Source organism: Gallinula chloropus (assembly GCF_964237585.1).
Source record: "Gallinula chloropus genome assembly, chromosome: 4".
Lineage (NCBI taxonomy): Eukaryota > Metazoa > Chordata > Aves > Gruiformes > Rallidae > Gallinula > Gallinula chloropus.
This window is the reverse complement of record NC_140088.1, coordinates 69,129,009-69,148,014: the sequence shown is the minus strand read 5'-3', so window position 1 is coordinate 69,148,014 and position 19,006 is coordinate 69,129,009. Positions and strand designations below refer to the sequence as shown.

The window sequence follows — 19,006 nt, the reverse complement described above, 5'->3', positions numbered from 1 at the left end:
TTTCTCATGCTTTTGAACTGCTTAATCTTACCAGAAATAAAGGGTGATATCTTAACTGCTACGTTATTGTATTCCAATGGAAAAAACCTTTAGGATTAAAAATTGGCTGCACATGTTAGCAAGGGCAGAACAGCAATGCAAACCACAAGTGATAACAAAACACGGGCCCTAACAACCTGTTGGTTTACACATTGTGGAATTCCAGTGAAAACTATTCCACTTGCAAAGATATTGGCTCAAAGCAGGACCACAAACTTCAATAAAGTTGTAACTAAACTTGATAAAAGTAACACCTACAGCTTAGCTGTATTTATGATTTATACAGGCAAGTATTTAGTCTAGAACATGTTAAAACTCTACACCTAAAACAATCTTGTATAGGTAGATTTATGAACTGTGCCTGTCCTTGTTTCATTCAGTAATTTCCATGAGCCAAATTTAATCCTGATGTAAATTTGTGGAGCTACACCAGGATACATTATTTATATTATTAATAAATAATTCACAGTAAGTAGCAGGGCTCAGGAAAGACTGTTTAGATTATTTAAAATGTCCTTAGTTGCATTGAAGAACGTTATCATAAAACACAAGGTTATACTAAGTAACCACATAAATTCCAGTTACTGAAGGGGGGGAAAATAAGAGACAACTATAGATTTTAGAGACAAGAAGCACAAATTGCTTGCTTTAAATTTTGAATGTACCAAAAGGAATTGAATAGGCATCAGTGCAAGGCTTTTGTTAGTTTTAACTTTAAGAAAACTGGATATAAACTTGAGATTAATATTGTGGACTTACCAAGTTCTGCTAAATTGCCAAATGCAACAAGGCACATCTCTGTCAGAGCTGCATTTTGGCAGTGAATGCCCAACAATTTCACTAACGTAGGAATAACACCCATATTGATAAGCTGTGACTGCAGGGTATCTACATGAAAAGAAAGTGCAACAGGACGTTAGCATTTCTGTTCTTTAAACCAAAAAAGCATTTTTCACACATAGCAACTTCTAGGCTAAGCAGCATTAAAATGTCTGTCTCCCCTACTCTTCTACACTAGGATCTGGTCCAGGCTTGACATAGGGACTCGTAATTCCCCCCTGGAAATGGGATGTATTCTCAGAAACATTCCCTCCCGCTCTGGTCATAGGGTACTGATAATTGTGTGGTTAGCGGGTTCCTAAATACACGTTGGGTTTGAGTCTGAGCTCACAGAGACTGGCTGACTGAAATCAAACAAAACTATGTTGGTCAGTGAAATATTTATCTAAGAGCATGTTCCTATATAGTTTTCTCTTAAAGATAAAAACTGGAAAATTAAAATTAGAATGAATATAAACTCGTACTGAAATAAACATGAAAATTTTTATAAACACAGAAAGTCACAATGTAGGTTATGAGGAGCTTGAGAAAAAGAAAGTTTAATAAAGACAAAAAAAATGGAAGTTTTAAGAAAAGTCCTTAGAAGCCATTCTGATAATTTCTTGCATAGGATGAAAGTTAATAGTATTTACAAGTAAGAAAGTTATTGCTTCTAGATGTCTGCAAATAGAAAGATGCTTTGGTGGTTAGGCAGAAACATGATTGTTTTAAAGGATTATTTATAACCATATTTTCTCTTACACATTTTATCTATTACATAGCAAAGAAGAAAAACATTGTTTCACAGTTGAATAGAATGAAGCAGACATGAACACACCAGATGTTTAGTAATTTTCCTAAGCATTTCTCTTCCTTTGTTTCTAAGCATTTTAACTACCTGTAAATGTTACACATTCTAAAGACAAGAATCCAAAGCCCAGTGAATTCAAGAGAGCTGTTATCATTTTCATTTAGCTTTGGGTCAAGACCTACAGGGGAATTAAGTTTTTTTTTAAATTATTTTTTAAGGAATACATTCTGAGCAACTGAAATCAAAGTTTTTATGTTTGTGGAATGAGAGCTGTAACAATTGCAGATTGTTTACTGGGAGATAAAAACATATTATGTCTTAAGTCTAGCAAATTTCAGTATCCTCTCATGCTCTCAGAAAACTCTTTGCCTTCAAGATTCTCCCAAGTGTGGGAAATTTTCATATAAAAATTACAAAAGGAATTTGTAATGTTTATTTATATTCAAAGTAAAATACTTTTGTAATAATTACCAATTTGGTACACTAAGTAAGTAAATGACATGGTTATTACAGGTTAATGGGGATGAGCAGGAATCATTATTATGGCTTGACATCTTTAATAAAACTGTATTACTTACCAGTAACTGAATTTCTTTTTTTTGGGGGGGGAGGGGAGGAGTAGAGGGGAGGTTTTTACCTCTTCCACAGATTCGTGGTCTTTAGAGAAATTTGAGAACACCATGTCAGACATCAAAGAGCTGTTGAAGTTGTCAAATTTCAGGTAAGTACAAATTGCACTAGCGCATGCATTGAATGCCATTTTACCTCCGGCAGATGTGTGAGTCACTGCGATACCCTCCCACTTTGTTCCAAACTGACTGTAAAAATCTATCTCTGAATAGGAAAATTGCGGAGGGGGAGCTGGAATGGCTCTGTGGAGAAAATGAGTATGTAGGAGAAGTCAAGTTACTGGTAAATAATCCAGTTTTGTCCTCGGTTTGTGATTGTCCCCTGCAGACATTTAAAAATTCGGAAGGAAAAATGGTAGTCATGGAGGGTAGGAGAACAAAGACACAATCCACAAATGCCATAGAAAATTATGTGGAAAGAAATTGCTTTGTTACAGGACTATGCTTTTAGTCTCTCTAAAGTCACTGTTTCCAATCGTAATGGGCAAAGAGACAATTAATCTCTATGGGCTTCATCTGGCAAAGTGTTCTGACAATGGAAAGATAAGCTCCATTTTGAGCAGTTTGAGTTCTTTCTGCTGCATCTTTCTTAATACAAAATATGTAAAAAGGATAAAAAAGGATAAGACAAGTGGAAAAAAAGGAAAATTTATCCATCTTTGAAAGGAAATGGGAACTTTGAGAACCAAATATGTTGTTCCAGGGAGCATGGTGTGCGCTTGTTAAAGGGCTTCTGAAATTCCCAAGTAGGAAAAAAAGAAAAAGAAAATATACCAAGGAAGAACAATTGTACTGGATCAAAAGTCAAGTATTATACCTGACTCCATACCAGTCTCATTTCCCTGGAGTAGATGGATGGCACCTGAGCACAGGAATGGTCTATAGTGTTAAGAATGGGATTTACAGGTATTGCCAGTAAGGTAATCATTGATGTCTTCACTGCAGGAAGTGGAAGGATAAATTTTCTCCTCTGCCAAAGACAGGACAACCCTGTCACAAAGCTGCACTGGAGGCAAAGACTTTGAAAATAAAAGGCTGCCAGAGGCTATTTGCTATGTTTATACTGAAGCCTGGCCTTGCCATAAAAATTCTGAACTTGTCATTTATGTCAGTTGTTACCACCAGTAAGAGGCTCTTTGTCCAGCAAGTACAAGAGCAAGGCCTTTTAAGAGGAACTTCAAAAGAAAATTATTAAGCTTGGCACTGTTATGGAGACCTACAGCAGTTTTTAGAAATTAAAAACATCAAAGTGGTTCGGTCTTAGCTGGAGGGACTGACAGCACAGGCTCTCCTATGAAAAACCACAGGCCGGGTAATATGGAATAACTGCATATGTCGGCCTTTCGCTGCTGGAAGTGCTAAAGCCCTATTACAGCAGGAGACGGATTCAGGGGACGCTTGGAGCCATCCCACAAGCTGTTGCCTGACACAGGGCTCAAGTGAGCCATAAAGCCAGGCAACATCATGTCTCAGGATGAAACAGCACTTCTATCAGCTTCCTAAACTGAACTTTACACATAGGGAACAGGAAGCATGAAAAACTGAATTCCTGAATTTATGACTTAGAGCCACAAAAGTAATTTTCTCAAATTTTACACTAGTAAGATGCTTCTGTGTTCTCTTGGGGTGAAAAGCACTGACAGTGATGCTGTACAGATGCATATACAGGTTGATAAAAGGCAATCAATACATGCGCCAGCACAAAGAATTACCTACCTAAAACTGGAGTTTCAATGGCTCCATGTCCTTCGGTGACACACATGGAAACTCCAAAGAGTAAGATCTGGGGAGAATATCCCAAATTGAAAACTTTATTGGGGGCATTTATGTTTAAAATGCTGATTTAGGCTAGTTCATTATTTTGGACAGGATTTCAGAAAACAACTAGTCATTTTGTGTTTCATAGTAACTGTGGCTATAATGATGAAGGAAAATTTGTTTTGTACAAATTGGTGGCGTAATTTGTACCCTAGAGAAACCTGCCTGCGATCCCCATGTCTGTGTTAAACCATTATATAACACATATGTGTTTGTACTGATTATCTTACTGTCATAAGAAACATATTTTTGTCTGCTTTTACATGTTTTAGGTTACATTGCATTTGTATATTTAGGTCTGAAAAGCATGAAACCATGCTAGACATCTTTAGCTGTGATGTAAATGAAACAAAAAACACGGCAAGCATGAAAATTAACAAAGGTAAGCCTTAAAAGGAAGCATTACTGAAATATTGCTGTTAGACCATAAGAATGGTGCCATAAATCTCCCTTTCATTTCTTGTGTATTTACTTGGGTTCTGCGGATGGTGAATAGTGCACATCGGTCCCTGACCGTTCCAGTCACTAAGAGTTTAGTGAGAATAAGAAAGGCTTGGCAGTTGTACGATTTAACATCAGAATGCTGCATTTTACAAAGGCACTGAAGGAAAGACAACCTAAACGGACTCTTCCACAGATATGAAATGAGATGAGGAAGCAATCTATAACCAGAATTATTTTTATCTACATATATACTCCCATATAGAAATATATGTATGCTTTTGCACATGCATACTGGATCCAGTTAACTTCTGATCTCCAATCTGACTACCTAGTAAGCCAATTGGCCTACTTCTTCCATTGTTTCTGCATTTCTTTAAAAATGCTTTCATGGTTTGTTTTATAAATTTGAAGAGACAATTAGCTACTTTATAGACTGAGCCCATTAACTTGTAAATAGTTTTGGTTTACAGGATTATGAGATCTGCAGAATAACTACTCTTTTACATGAGTGTTTGCATGTGATTAATAATTTTGTTAATTAATTATTAGTTTTCCACTCTTTATGCAAGCCTGCTTTGCCTCTTGCTCTAAAGCTAGCAGATTCATAGCTACACGGAGACTATGTGGAATGAGAACAGTCTTCCTAATGAGAGAAGCACATACTGAACTCACTCAAAGGTGCCAGAACAGCAGCTTTAAGCATGGGTGCTCTGTACCCCAAATAAAGTTTGCATAGCTTGGCAGGGAAAGAATTACGATAAGTTTTTTGTCAAGACTTCTTCTGGGATTAAGTTATGAGCTAAAATATCCCCATGTTTATGTGTGACATGTTTGCTTAATTTTTAAACATACCTGCAAATTTGCATTTTAACAACTAATAATGGAAAGCAGTGATAAGCTGTCTGTGTCTGATTGAATTGGGGTAGTAAAATATGATTACGACAGAGAGGGTCAAGATAATCTGGTCTGAAGTCAAAGGGATGTATCCCATTGGAAAAACACTCTGATTTATACCAATGCAATTAAAAATTTAGATTGTTTTGGGTTTTTTTAACATAAGCTGAAAAGAACTGCAAGAGATGCCAAAGCTGAGTTTGTTCTGTTAACATTATAGCAACTAATGAAATGGTAAGATACCAAGGAGGCAAAGGAAGAATTGATTCAGCAAGCAAAAATAATTTCTGAACACAAGCAGATGGCACAAGAACCTTGTAAAGAAGAGTCTTAGTTGTAAAGCTTAGACAACAGTGTTATGAATGGAGTTACAATTGCAAGCTGAGTGTCCAGAACTGGGACGAGATACAAGAATGCTCTACTAATTTGCTCTGTTTAGGAAACGAAAATATTACTAGTAGCTGCTCTTTAGCTGCCATTTTTTAAAAATTTGTGTGAAAAATCCCTATGCTAATTTAAAAGCTTGAAGTACTCGAATGAGTCTCTCATTAAAAAAACCCAAGGTACTTGATCGCTATTAAAAATAAAGCAGTAGCTATGGGAAAAAGAGGGCAATTAGTTGACTGGGAATGACAAACTGTTTAAAATGAAATAAAATGATCATAAAATGCTAAGGATTAGAAAATATTAGGGTGTTCATAGATAATTAGATGCAACTAAGAACCAAATGTGCTGTAACCGTCCTTATCTGGATAGCTAGCACGAGCCATTAAGAGCAGAACAGAAAATCCTCAAAGTCTGTACCTGTAATTTTGTCACAGAGCATGCTCAGCAGGAAATGTTACAGAAAACAGAAAAGACAAGGTGAGACTGATATTTCGAACACTGAAACACTTCCTTCTTATGTTTAAATTAAAAAAAAAAGAAAAAAAAAAGTGTTCAATTTGTTTCATAACTACTGACAATGTGATCCATGCTCTAGGCTGCAATCCCATACGCCTCATCCTTCAGGGAAACCAGCGCAGCGTTTATCTTCCTAAGTAACATGGGATCAAGCCTTTGCAAGTAAATCCTGAAAATACCTGCTTATCTGTGAGCACAATTAATTGTCAGGCCAATCCAAGCTTTCATGTTTAACAGGTCAGCAAAGAACTGCCTTTACTCAGACTGTGACCCGCTGGATGCTGCCATGTGTGGAAGTTAAGTGTTTGTCTTGGGCTTGTATCTGACACTTAGCTGTTGTCCTGAATGTTTATGATGTTTTTTCAAGCAGTTCAAAACTATGGTTCAGTTGCACCTGTGGCTCTTAAATCTGTCAGGACCAACCAACGACTTGTCTCTCCACGCACATGCTGCAGGTACGCTTACTGAGTTTTCTTCTAGAAGTGTAATCCTCTCTTTTTAAAGCATTTGGCAGATTATTGGGGATTTAACCCAGGCAGCGGTCAGGTTCACAGTGGAACTAACAAGACTCGAGTCTTACACAGCATGCCCATGGGTGCTGGGCCAAACAGGAGCTGGGTGCCAACCGAAAGGCCCTTTCTCATGAGGACCAGCAAGTGTGTAGGGGTAAGGTGAGGGTTTGGTCAAGCCCCCAGTGTTCCTCCATGATGCGGTGTTAGAGAGGGTGGTGGTGTAGCACCCAGCTACAGGAGCAGGGAATACTACATTTCTCACTTCAGTGGTTCCTATGAATATTGCGTCAGTTTGTTAGTTTGTGTGAAAGTGAGAGCTGAAAGATGCCATTTAAGCAGCACAGAGAGCAGCTAGTGAATCCTCCTAGCTGTCAATGAGCTACACAACTGCTTTATTGATTGCATCAGCATAAGCTATCTTACTGGATGGAATGAGTCATTTATTCAACATTCATAACAGTTAAACTGTTCAGAAGGTGCTTGTTTGGGAGATTTATCTCATAATTAGTTTTCCTAGGGAAGATCTGCTGGGAGCTTGGTCACTGAAGCAAAACTGGTAAGAGTATCTCTACGCAGCGCTTTTGGGCTGGTCTGTCTTGAGCTACCAAATATACTGGATGCTCATTAGTCTTAATTAATCCAGAGGATTCGGGTAGCTTACAGGTGAAAAAATCTATTTCTCTAAATATTTTAACCAATAAAGAAAATAAGGAGAAATGTAATAAAATGTGGCACTCAGACATCACGCAAAACAATTCCTGAAAAATATATGAAATAAAGGAACTAGAAAATTGCTATTTGGAGAAGGAAATAGTACTATAAACACGTGTTCTTAGTTAATACTAGGAAAAGGAGAGATAAAAAGGATACAAGAACAAAAGAAAGATATGACACATAAACCAGAGATATTTGGAGGTGGATAAGCAACACCAAGAGTGAGAGTTCCAGAGAGAAGACACAGAAAAAAAAACCAAGGAAACTATGCTAGAACATATGATGAAGCAGATTCAAAAATGATATAGTAAAGGTTAAAATAAAATAAAATAAAGCTTATGGACCATTCTGAAAAGCAGAAGAGTTTCAGGGACATAGGTTTAGAAAGCGAGTTACAGCAAGTGATAACTTTAAGGAAATGGTGAACAGTTAATAAAGAAGCTATTTCTTCCTAAGATAAAACACTACAATTCAGGAAATGGGCATGATCAAAGAAACAATGTGATTAGCTAACTATGTTTGCAATCTGTGCCACTACAGGTCAGAAGAGCCTCCATTTAGCTTTCCTCATTTATCCCAATTTTCCTAGAGATTCAAACTTTGAAAAACTTGAAAATGTGTGAAGGCTGTAAAATATGCGTTGGCATATTACTATGCTTGTGTGCAGAAGACAACTAGGTATTAAAATATCAGTGTGTACAACTAGCATAGAACATTATTTTCTTATCCTCAGTGGTCAAGGATTTCTCAGTTAAGAACTACCTTGAGTTTTTGTCCCAGACCCTAAATGTCTACACTTAGTGGCATAAAGGGCATAATCTTCTTATTTGTAGACATAGAATAGTGTTGAACATACGTATAAATTATTCCCCATTTATCTTAGAAGAAAGTACATATGGTTTTATATACATTTCACAAGGAGAAAAATGATTAAGGAAAACCATTAGGCATATATACCCCCAAATCATTAACAAGACAAGGCTGCATGCCTGTGACAAATTAGTCTTACAGAGTTGTTTGATGCTAAATGAAAAAGAGAGGACTTCAATGTAGCCTTCTAGTTTACTTTTGTAAATCTGATTTTTTTTCCAAGGTGTACTCTGTGTATTGCTTTTAGACAAAGAAGTAAATTGCAGATGTTGATTTAAAAACTTTACACAATGGAATCACATCATATATGTACTATTTATATATGGAATTGCATCAGGACGTTATCTAGTATTTTTTGGAACATAATTTTACTGAAAGAGAAAATGGTATATTTGAATTGAGGTACTTGATCTTTTCAGAGTAACTTAGTGTTAGTATCCAAAATTAAACCTGCAGTTGAGTTTAACTTTTATCATTTTCTTTTTTTTTTTCAGATGGGGTTGTTCTCCTGGTAGACATAAAGCAAATTTTTCAGTGTTGTTTACCATTCTCATTGCTATAGTTCATCAGCATGCCACAAAAGACAGTCAAGAGCTTCTCACTGGCTGGATCTGTTTTACTGCACAGTGACCTTATATGGTCTACTACAATATGTGCACCACCTGCATGGTCAACTGCATTCCTGCCCTCATCTGTAAAACAAAGAGTTACATTAAAAAAAACCGAAACCAAAACCCACCGTAGAGTCCCGAACAGAACAAGTAATGACACAAAACAAAGTTTTTAAACAGAATGAAGTCGTTCCTCCAGTGTTGTCAAATTCAGTTAGACAGATGCTTGAGGGCCAGCTTTTAGTGCGCCAGAGCTAGGAAAGTGAAAACACCTACAACAAAAGGGATTAACCGCCTGGCACTAATACCTTTGTGAAGAAGTTCAGTACTTGAGGCAGAGCCGCTGGAAGCAATATATTACATTCTGAAGATAGGCCAGGTTTTGCCAGAGGAAGGTTCTGGGCCCTTTAGAAAGCCTAGGCCATACATCCTTGAGGACCAAGGAAATTACTCCTGCTGTTACACATATTGAGAAATTGCAATACAGAAAATAAAATGCTTAGTTTACTTAAAAACGAAATGGGGGAATAAATGGGCAAAGCAGACATAGGTACTCATTCCCAGCCACAAGCTCTGTTCATGCACTCACTCTGCCACACAGTATGTTCTCTGTACTTCTATACCTGAAATTTAATACCACTATCAGATTCTTTTTGTATGGCTAAAAGAAAAATTTGCTCTGCATCTATAATAGACTACAATGTTTTGTAGTTTTGTAAATAATACACCATAATCTTTGTATGGAACTCTTTCTGTATAACAAATCAGATTTCATGTGTCAGTGTAAGAATAAAGGAAAAATTGGCTTTCTATTACAGTAATTGACAATACCACTTCCTTTCCCAGCAGGCAATCAGCAACAGACAGCCATCAATATCCTAACTACCAAGGCTTCCAAAAGGAGATGTTCCAAGGTTTCCAAAAGGAGAGATTTCCCAATGAGGTACAGTTGGAATCAACTAGAAAAGAAAACCTTGGGGGGGAAAATCACTAAAGCAAAATTTTGCAAAATAAGAAAAAAACCCAAACCTCTCCTCAATTTCTTAATGACCCCAAAGCAAATCTCCTCTATCCCTTATTATTTACCACTCTATCATCACTTCTCTCTTTCCCCAAGATACATGGTCAAGCTACCAGGTTTTCCTCATTCTGCAGTGTATTCAGTATGCAAACACAGGCTGTCCACATTTATAATAGGATCTTCTTCTATAAAGTCTTCAGAGCTCTGCCAAAAGAAGTCTCCAATCTTCAAATTCTTATTAATACTATTTATGATGCATATACACCCCTTGTATGCTCTCTCTACATCTATAAAAGGATTGTAAGTATGGTGTATGCACCATACTTACATTTATATATTTATAAATAAAAATCTTTATATACGAGGGGTATATATGGGAACTTCTGATAATCTGCTGACTTGTGCTGAAGAAGGAAGGGTATTTCAGGATGGATCTTTAATATTAAATGTAATACCAAATTAATAAGTGTTTTCCAGAATAATTGAGATACAAGCCACAGAGAAAAATCGTCACTGCCGACTGTCTCCAGCTTGGACGTGATAGGACATCAGGGGACTGTGTTTCATGGCAGGTATGTGTATTCTGTTTTGAAAAAGGAGAAGTTGGAATCTGTTTACAGTCAAAAGAATTCAAGAGAAGATTCTGTGTCTATTAAAAGTAACATTAAAAAAAGAGAAATATAAAAGAAATAAAACTCTCACATCCATTACACTGTGACAAAATAGACATACTGCTACACTGAAAGGAAGTCCTACACCAAAATACAGTGAGACAGAATAGTCAGGTGTTCAGATCCAGTGCTTACACGTACCAAACTGGCAGAGGGAAAAAACCCAAACTCAGCTGCAATACTCTACCATCCTGCTTTCTGTACCTCTGCTCATAGTTTTTTTACTACAAAAGTTATGCAAATACAGGATTTTGTATTTGACTTTCCTGTTTTGAGAGTCAAAACAGGTGCGCAAAGCGAAACTGAATCACTGATTTTGTGGTCCTTGTATTACTATAATGTAACTGAAGTCAACACACTGAAATAAATGATAAAATTAAGCTTGAGATAAGAATCAGGTGTCAAGCTTGTTCCTGTGTCATGATAATGGGACTGCACATAAAATGTGTAAACAAGGAATAACATACAGTTGTGTGAGGGTTTGGAAGCCAGAGTTAAAAAAACAGAAACCATTTACAAGCCAAGTTCCTTACCTGGATGGAATTTGGCAAAGCTTCACTTGAAAATAACTGTGTGATAGTATCTTACAGGAAACAAAAAACTAACTCGTATCCTTCTACATTAATTCTCCCTGGTTTGTCAGTTATAGATTAAAAACTGCTGTATCTTTAAGCTCAAAATACTCAATACAAATACAAGACAAAATTCTTATCCATAGAATATTTTTGTTAAGTAGATAGATAATGAGGTTCAACCACACAGACAGCAAAAGGCAGAAAGATTCAGAAAAAAAAAAAATCTCACTCCAAGAAATGTCCCTCTATCTCTACGATACACTCAAAAAGTTAGGGTAAAATGAACTTCAGGATCCTTCCCAAGTAGGTAGCAGGCTATAAGTGCCAAACTTTGATGTGACTCCATAGGCTGATAGATTGATAGAAGAGGTGCCTTAACTGAGTTGGCTGCTCCCACCTCTTTCCACCCAGCTTCTCTGCCGTAGGCAGCGTGGTGAAGAACAGACCTGGGCTAGTGCTCTAATTAGAATCTCCTGGTGCTGCTGCTTTATGCTCAAGGGGATTAACTCAGCTCATTAGTGCAGGGCCACAAAGACTTCCCCATGCAGTGGAAAAATCTGAAGGTCTTGACTCCCCACTCCAAGCTCAGGCCACGACACCCTGTTGGATGCCCAAGCAAAGAGTACTTCTGACTCAGAATGCTCTGTGTGCTTATTACTGACTCGCTTCTCCCTGCTTCGTCGCTAAGAAACAGATTTTGCACACGATTACTCACTCACCAAACTCCCAAATCATTTACAGTCAAAACAAGACCACAGCATGTTGCTGTGTCTTGTTCTTAATCCAACTATTACTTTGCAGTTCAGCAGCAATATGAACTCCCACACTTAACGTGCTTCCAGCCTCCCAGAAGCTGTGTTGAAATTTTTTCCTGTGACCTTTTAAAATAAACATTTGCTATTCCTTAAGAGATCAGTGATTGAACAGTTTAATGAGAGCATTCACATTTCTACTTAAAAATGCTTCACTGCAGCTCACAAAGGGCAATGCTTGTACAGCTTTTTTTTTTCTAAATACACGTAATGCTGTTTAAAGATGACAATGACCATAGAGACCATAGGAATTTTTTACCCCTACAAATTATACAGTAAGATTTATTACAGAATGACTTGTTATTTCCAGTGTGTTCTTTAGCCCAAAGCAACACAGCCATCTCTAGGAATGTGCACAGTCTCTTTCTGTCCTGAGGTGCTCACAGGCATTTTAGGAAAAAAATGGAGTTTAATGTGGATTATCAAATTACTGTGCCTGCTCACATCCACCCAATGAACAGAGTCTTGTCAAATTTCCCTAGGGCTCAGCCATACATGCTCCAGTGGATGCCCAAGTCCAAGACCAACATTTTTTTAGTGCCTATGATTGTTAGATCTTTAAAATGCAGCACCTGGAGTAGCTTCAATTTGCTTTTCCCAAAATGTGTACAGATAATTTTCCCTTGAGTTTTCTTCCCCAGTTTACTAAACCCCAAAACAAATGACTAAGTCATAAAAGGTTAACAGAAAAAGAGAATTAAAATGACACCTTAAAATACATAAACGTAAAGCAAAAGTTATATAGAGCCAGTGAGTTATTTCTCAAACACATGCACCAATATTTTGGTATTTGCCACCACTGCAAGGTGGTTACTTCTGGAAACAGAGTTACACCAGGCAACGGGCTGTGACCTCATATAGGCAGATACCAGAAAATATTTTTGCAAAAAGCTCACCTAGTACTTTTTAATCCAAACCTTAAGTTAGCTTTGCTGCTTTCATACTGGGCCCTTTTTTAATATAAAGTCTAAGCTCTGCTGATCCAAGTGACATTAAAGAAGCATATGAATTTCATACAGATTTGGACAAAACCATTTCTTATTAATGTCCTATTAGGATACAGAGTTTCTTCACTAGAAAAAATAACCAGTACATTTTCAGACAGTTCTAAAACATCATGTTTTACACAATTTTTAATTAAGTTTCAAAATATATTCATCTGGTTCCTCTCTTGTTCCAAACTTTTCTCTTCTTCATCTCTAATATTTAAAGAACAGTTTAGAAATCATTTGCACTTCAGAAAAGAACCTGATCCTGAAAAGATGCACATTGTTACTTCAGTGTGCATATGGTGAATAAACCCACAGGCCAGTAAAAATTAGGTAGGTGTGTCTGATTCTGATGATGATGACGGCATCACAATGAGTTAAGTAACGACTACATAAAAGCACAGAAAATAGTGATGTAGTGAGTGGCTGTTGGAAAGATTGTCCAATTTATTTCCTCACAAAAAGGTAAGGTATGAACACTGTATTACCTTTGTGTATTGTATCTTTACATCGCGATGGCCACAGCGCCACTGCTTTCCAAACAGTTCTTTGCTAAGTCTTTGTTACTGTATCTTTGTTCTGAAATGTGAATTTTGTGTTTCACAATACAATTTTGTATCTAATGGCATTTCCCAGTAGGGGCCCTATATTGGTTTGCAGACTTAAAATGCTTTAATTAGATTTAATCTTTAAGAAGCACCAGAAATCACAAGTCACCACGCTGTTATAATGTTTACCATATATGAAAGCTTCAAAAACATACCTGTTTCTCAGATAATCCACTAGAAACTATTTCACAGCATTTCTTAAAAATTATCTCTTGGGCTTCAAATTTAAAATTTGTGCTTTGACATGTTCTGGTTTTGTCTTACAACTGGAAACCATAATTCTTTCTCCAACTGATGTTTACTGCTGTAATTAGTTGCACTGATATAAATGATGCAAGTCCAGAAGGGGAAGGTTGATTTGTATGATCAGTGTCCCTGATCTGCAAAAACCAAGCTGCCAAGAAAGCAGCTTCTGATGACATGAGAAAAATACAGTATTTCTTTGTAAATTCTTTTACTCTGCAGTTGGGTACAATGATAAAATCATTCAAATGACATACTGCTGTTTTACTTTAAGTGCTTCATCTTTATTGCATTTGGCTCCAATCCTGCATTCTTTTTGACCAAAATTTCACTTTAAGTTGGACCAGTGCTGTATGGATAACAATTTTTTATTCTTATTTGTTTTAAGATGAACTGAATTACAGTAGCCCAAGATGTGTGTGGGAAGAGTTCTTGCTACATGTTCTGTTCTCATTATCCTCTACTTTTTAATTGGGTCCTTTTTGCATGGCTTTTATACAGAGGCATTCATCTGCTCCTGCCGCTTGTTCTTTCACCTGAAGTCATAATCTTCTGGCTGCTGCAGAATAAATGATGATGTGACATTTAGACAATTATGACCACACATGGCTAAAAACAGGCAGGAGTAAAGCTCAAAAGGAAGAAAGGTCCTGCTTATATGTTTTCTCTTCTTATTAAGGAAATAGAGAAAATATTCAAATAACACTGTTAGGGGCAAACTCTTAGCTAATGTAAACCATGTTATCTATGTAGACTTCAGTAAAACTTTGCCTGGGAGTTTATAACTTTTTAACTCATAAACCTGGAGTTTATAATTGGGGTTTTTCCCCCTATTTGAAGATTGTAAAAATGCTGTCATTCAGTTTTAATACTTGACCCTTCTTTTTATCTTTATGTTTTAAATCACTGGATTCTAGATCCTGTAAAGTTTTTGGCTGCAAGATTGAATACTACAACCTTGTTACAGAACACAGGGCAGCATTCCATTAATTTTAATTTTTCAAGGAAAGTAAGCTTCGTGTACTCATGTTGCTGTTTCTTTTGTGTCTTCTGTATATTTTTCTACAAAGGACAGGACACAGCAATGCTGTATTTTGAGATTCATGTTTTAATAATTTGGAAGATATTTTTTGGGATTGCTCTGTCTATCCTGTACTGAAATTTCCTTTCCCTGAAGGAATTATAAGACTGATTACCAGAAGCACAGTTTCTTTTTATTTGCTTATTGATTATAATCAATCATCAGAGATTCAAAATTCTTCTTCATGAAGTAAAAATAATCTCGAATCAGTCATGCTTGTTTCAGAGATAAACAGATCGGTCTTGTGATCAGTCCATCTTAAATTGCTGGCAACTATCCTTAGCCCTAACTCCAGCTGCATTGAGGGTATTGTCTCCTAAGTTGGTTTTTGTTTTCGTTTTTTTTTAAATTATTGCTAAAATTGTAAGTATGCAAACAGTAAACTAGAAATTCTATCAGAATACTACCTTTTAATATCATGCCTTCAAGGTCTGAAAAATATGTAGCATCGTTCCTTTTGGTTACACCTGTTGCCAGTGTGTTTGGTGGCTAATGAGGACGGATGCCGCAGAGCGCTGGTGCTCTCCTGCAACTCGTTTATTCTAACAAATAAAATTTTAAAATGTTGCATTCAAACAGAGCTCTTGGGTTGTTTTCAACAGACTCCTCACAATGTGTTCAATGTGTGGACATCAATACCAACGAGCTCTCATCTCTCTCGTGAGTATCATGGGATTTCTTCTGCTTACAGAGACCGGAGTTTGGCAGAACATTTGATGGGACACGTAAATGTGACAGTACTGCAGTCTCCCCAGTGGCATGCTGAGGCAGCAGTCAGATACAAGCCAGATTCAACTCCACAATTTAATTGCAATGAAATTAGCTTATTTTTCATATTCCTTGTGTCAGATAAATACGAGAAAAATCATGTGCTTCTGACTTCAGACAAAAGAACAGTGATGAATTTACTGTTCAAGACTCTTCATATCTGCACTTCCAGTCAAGTTCTAGTAGTGGACCTAAGGGTTCAATATAACAGTAGAAATGCTTTTATCAGCAACAAGACATAAAATAGTCTCAGTACTGGCAGGTGATTTGTTCTGGATTACAAGATTTTAGTTTTAAAATGTAGCAATTGCAACTACGAGATTCTACTTGAAAATAAAGAAGCTGAACTTCTAAATACATAAAAGTCAAGTAAAGGCCCTCAAAGTTGAATGTAATGCTTCCCTCCACCTTCCTCTCCATGTGCAATATGCTTACAGCAGATTTGTCAGTTGATTTTACAACTCTATGAAACTCCTCAGTAATTCCATTGCAGTCAAACAAATTACTTGAGGTTTATGAGAACATAAGCCAGAGCTGAAGCCAGCCTATGCTTATTATTTCATAGAGCATGACATAAATCATGGAATGCAATTTAAAGTAAAACATCAAGCAGTTTTTCTACATGGGTAAGTAGGTATTTATAGCATCTCATGCTATTAACAGAATAAACCTGCACACAGCAATTAATTTAGAATTTTCACTCCCAGGCCTTGAGTGCAGTGTAGTTTCTTGGCTTCAAACTCTTAAAGAACAAGGGTATAAACTGAGCATAGCATGGTCACAGTCTAGTGCAGAACAAGGGTGTTCTACTGGATGCTCCTGAAAAAGACAAAGAGGCTAAGCATGGTACTGGGTGAGAGCTGTACTGCTAGCTGAAGGAGCTCGAAGATGTGGGTCTTCACCAAAACAGTCAGAGGAGCAGCCTCAGAAAGTGTGTGTCCCGTGGGGATTTGGAGTAGGTTGGGGCAAGCCCAAAAGCAAAAAATGAAAGCAAGCAAACAACAAAACCCCCCAAAGCCCACAAAAGCATGGAGAGAAAAAAAAACGTAGTCAGAGAAGTGAGACTATAGCAAGTGGCCCTGGGATTTTAGGAAAAGCTGGGGTGAGTCTTGGCCTTGGTGTCAGTGCTATCCTTGCCCCAACTCATGAGGCCTTGGGGGAGTGAGAAGACCTGTCCTTGTAAAGCAAGTGCAAGCAGCAGCTTGTGAGCTTTTCGTCGTCAGTGTGCAGCCTGCACAGAGGAACTGGCCTGTAGATGATCCTTGTATCTGAAAGGATGCAGCATACAGCTTGAGAAAGATCAGCAAAATCTTCTCTTTTAGGAAATATTTTACCTTCTTATCAGAAGAAAATCCACCAGTTTGACCTAAGGGCAATTAACAATGCACTAGACTGCAGGACAGCCGTCACTTGAGAGGCCAGGTGGTACCAAGGCATGTGTGAGAAAATGGACATTGTCTCAGGTAAGTGACTATTTTTTTAAGGGCAATGCAAATGCTGTTATAGATTTATGGGGGGGTTTTATATTAAAAGCATCCACCCTGACTCCTCAGGTCATTCTGCTGGCTGGACAGCTAACCAGACAAAAGGTAGTGTCAGGATCATGGAGGGTCACTGCATTAAGGGATAGATTCTACTAATAGTTCTTTGCCAATAATGTCCAATTTCTGCTTCTGAGAGTTGCATAGTATTCCTTAGATATGAACTCAACAATTGTAACTGAATTTAGGTGGTTTGACTTTTTGTATGTCATCTCTGTGCTGTTACTGCAGAGTATGAGATGCTGCATAAAAACAGATGTCGGTGTGGCCATCATGAAAACAACTAAAAGGGTCTGGCCCTGCAATATATGCATGGTGTTCACCGTGCTGCACACATCTACAGAAGTGGATCTGCGAGTACAACAAAATTATATCTTATATTGTTACTTAAGAAGCTATGATTAGATAATCAGACTATATTAAAACACAAAAGGAGAAGAACGATGGTGGCAAGCTTAACAAAAACCCCAAATTAATAAACACTTCCCAATTACACCTAAGCAATGCTTAACGAGATGCTAACAGATTCTTTCTTCTGTTTTCCAGAAAACAGTTGATGTATTCTACCATTGCTGATGTAGTGGCAGTTGATATTTCTAATCACATAATGCCTACTTTTCTAACTAAAGTAGAATAAGCTAGAGACTTGGGCCATGTCTAGACACTCAACTATGAAGCTTTGTTTTCTGAAGGGCTTGAAAACAACATATGACTGTGAAGTTATCTATAAACATCAAGAATCTCAACTATCTTAAAAGGCAAAGTGAAAAAAGTCTTGAAAAGGCAGGTTGAATTGACAGAAGAGTTACGTATCTCGCGTGATTCCCTCGTTACTGAAATTCTACAAGCTTTTTTCTCCTAATAGGTAATTTTTTTTAGTCTTCATAAAACATGAGAGAATTCCAAGTTTTTGCCTTTCCTACTCTGTTTAGGTTTGAAGCATGAAGAAATAGCTTGGTTCTTAATCAAAGTTTGAATCCTTAGCTTGCTTTTAGCAAGATATAGTGAATAAAGCAGGGTTTCTTTCCAAGTCTGTTCATGACCTCCTTTAAGACTGTGAATTAAGCAGGTGTCTCTGAGCCTGTTGGAATATGAGCAATACACAACCTTTAAAAACTGTGAATGAAATGCTGGAGGGGGAGAAAGTAAGGGGTTGGGAAGAATCTGCTTTGTTTTTTAGATTTTTCATTCTTTTTTCTACCAGTACCGACAGAATTCTGATCTATTTATTCTGCTTATTTAAATAACCTTCCTGGAAAAAAACAGGAAGAGGAAAAATATTTCAACTGCAGAAAATAATCAGGATCTATCACACCTATACTCTTTGCCACTTGTTTCAGCAGAATTAACATTTAGAATGTAAATTTTAGATAGGAGAATAGCCTGGGAATTCAAGTTTTTATATCACCTCTCAAATGGCTCTTTTTGATGCTCTAGAAAGGTTTCCTCGTCATTCAGATTCCATTTAGGCCAGCTATAAAATAAGTAAATGAGAATAATATTGTGTAACAGCTCCTTAAGAACATTCATGATTAATTGCTGATAAGTACTAAATATTACTGTGAAAAGTATGTGTTGGCACGCATACGGTGTGCTTAGTTTCTAGCTGATGTAATACTTGTGCTAGAGAGGC

At 37.1% G+C, this 19,006-nt stretch overlaps 1 protein-coding gene across 1 annotated transcript in view; it reads right to left on the bottom strand.

The window, feature by feature from the left end:
* The window catches only part of RAP1GDS1 (Rap1 GTPase-GDP dissociation stimulator 1), a gene marked incomplete at its 5' end in the record, with an annotated part of 62,910 nt that overhangs the window by 16,088 nt on the left and 27,816 nt on the right, over positions 1–19,006 (bottom strand). The window contains 4 exon segments of the mRNA XM_084263251.1: positions 799–927; positions 4,015–4,081; positions 8,921–8,986; positions 8,988–9,145. Coding sequence (XP_084119377.1) covers positions 799–927; positions 4,015–4,081; positions 8,921–8,986; positions 8,988–9,145 — 420 coding nt within the window.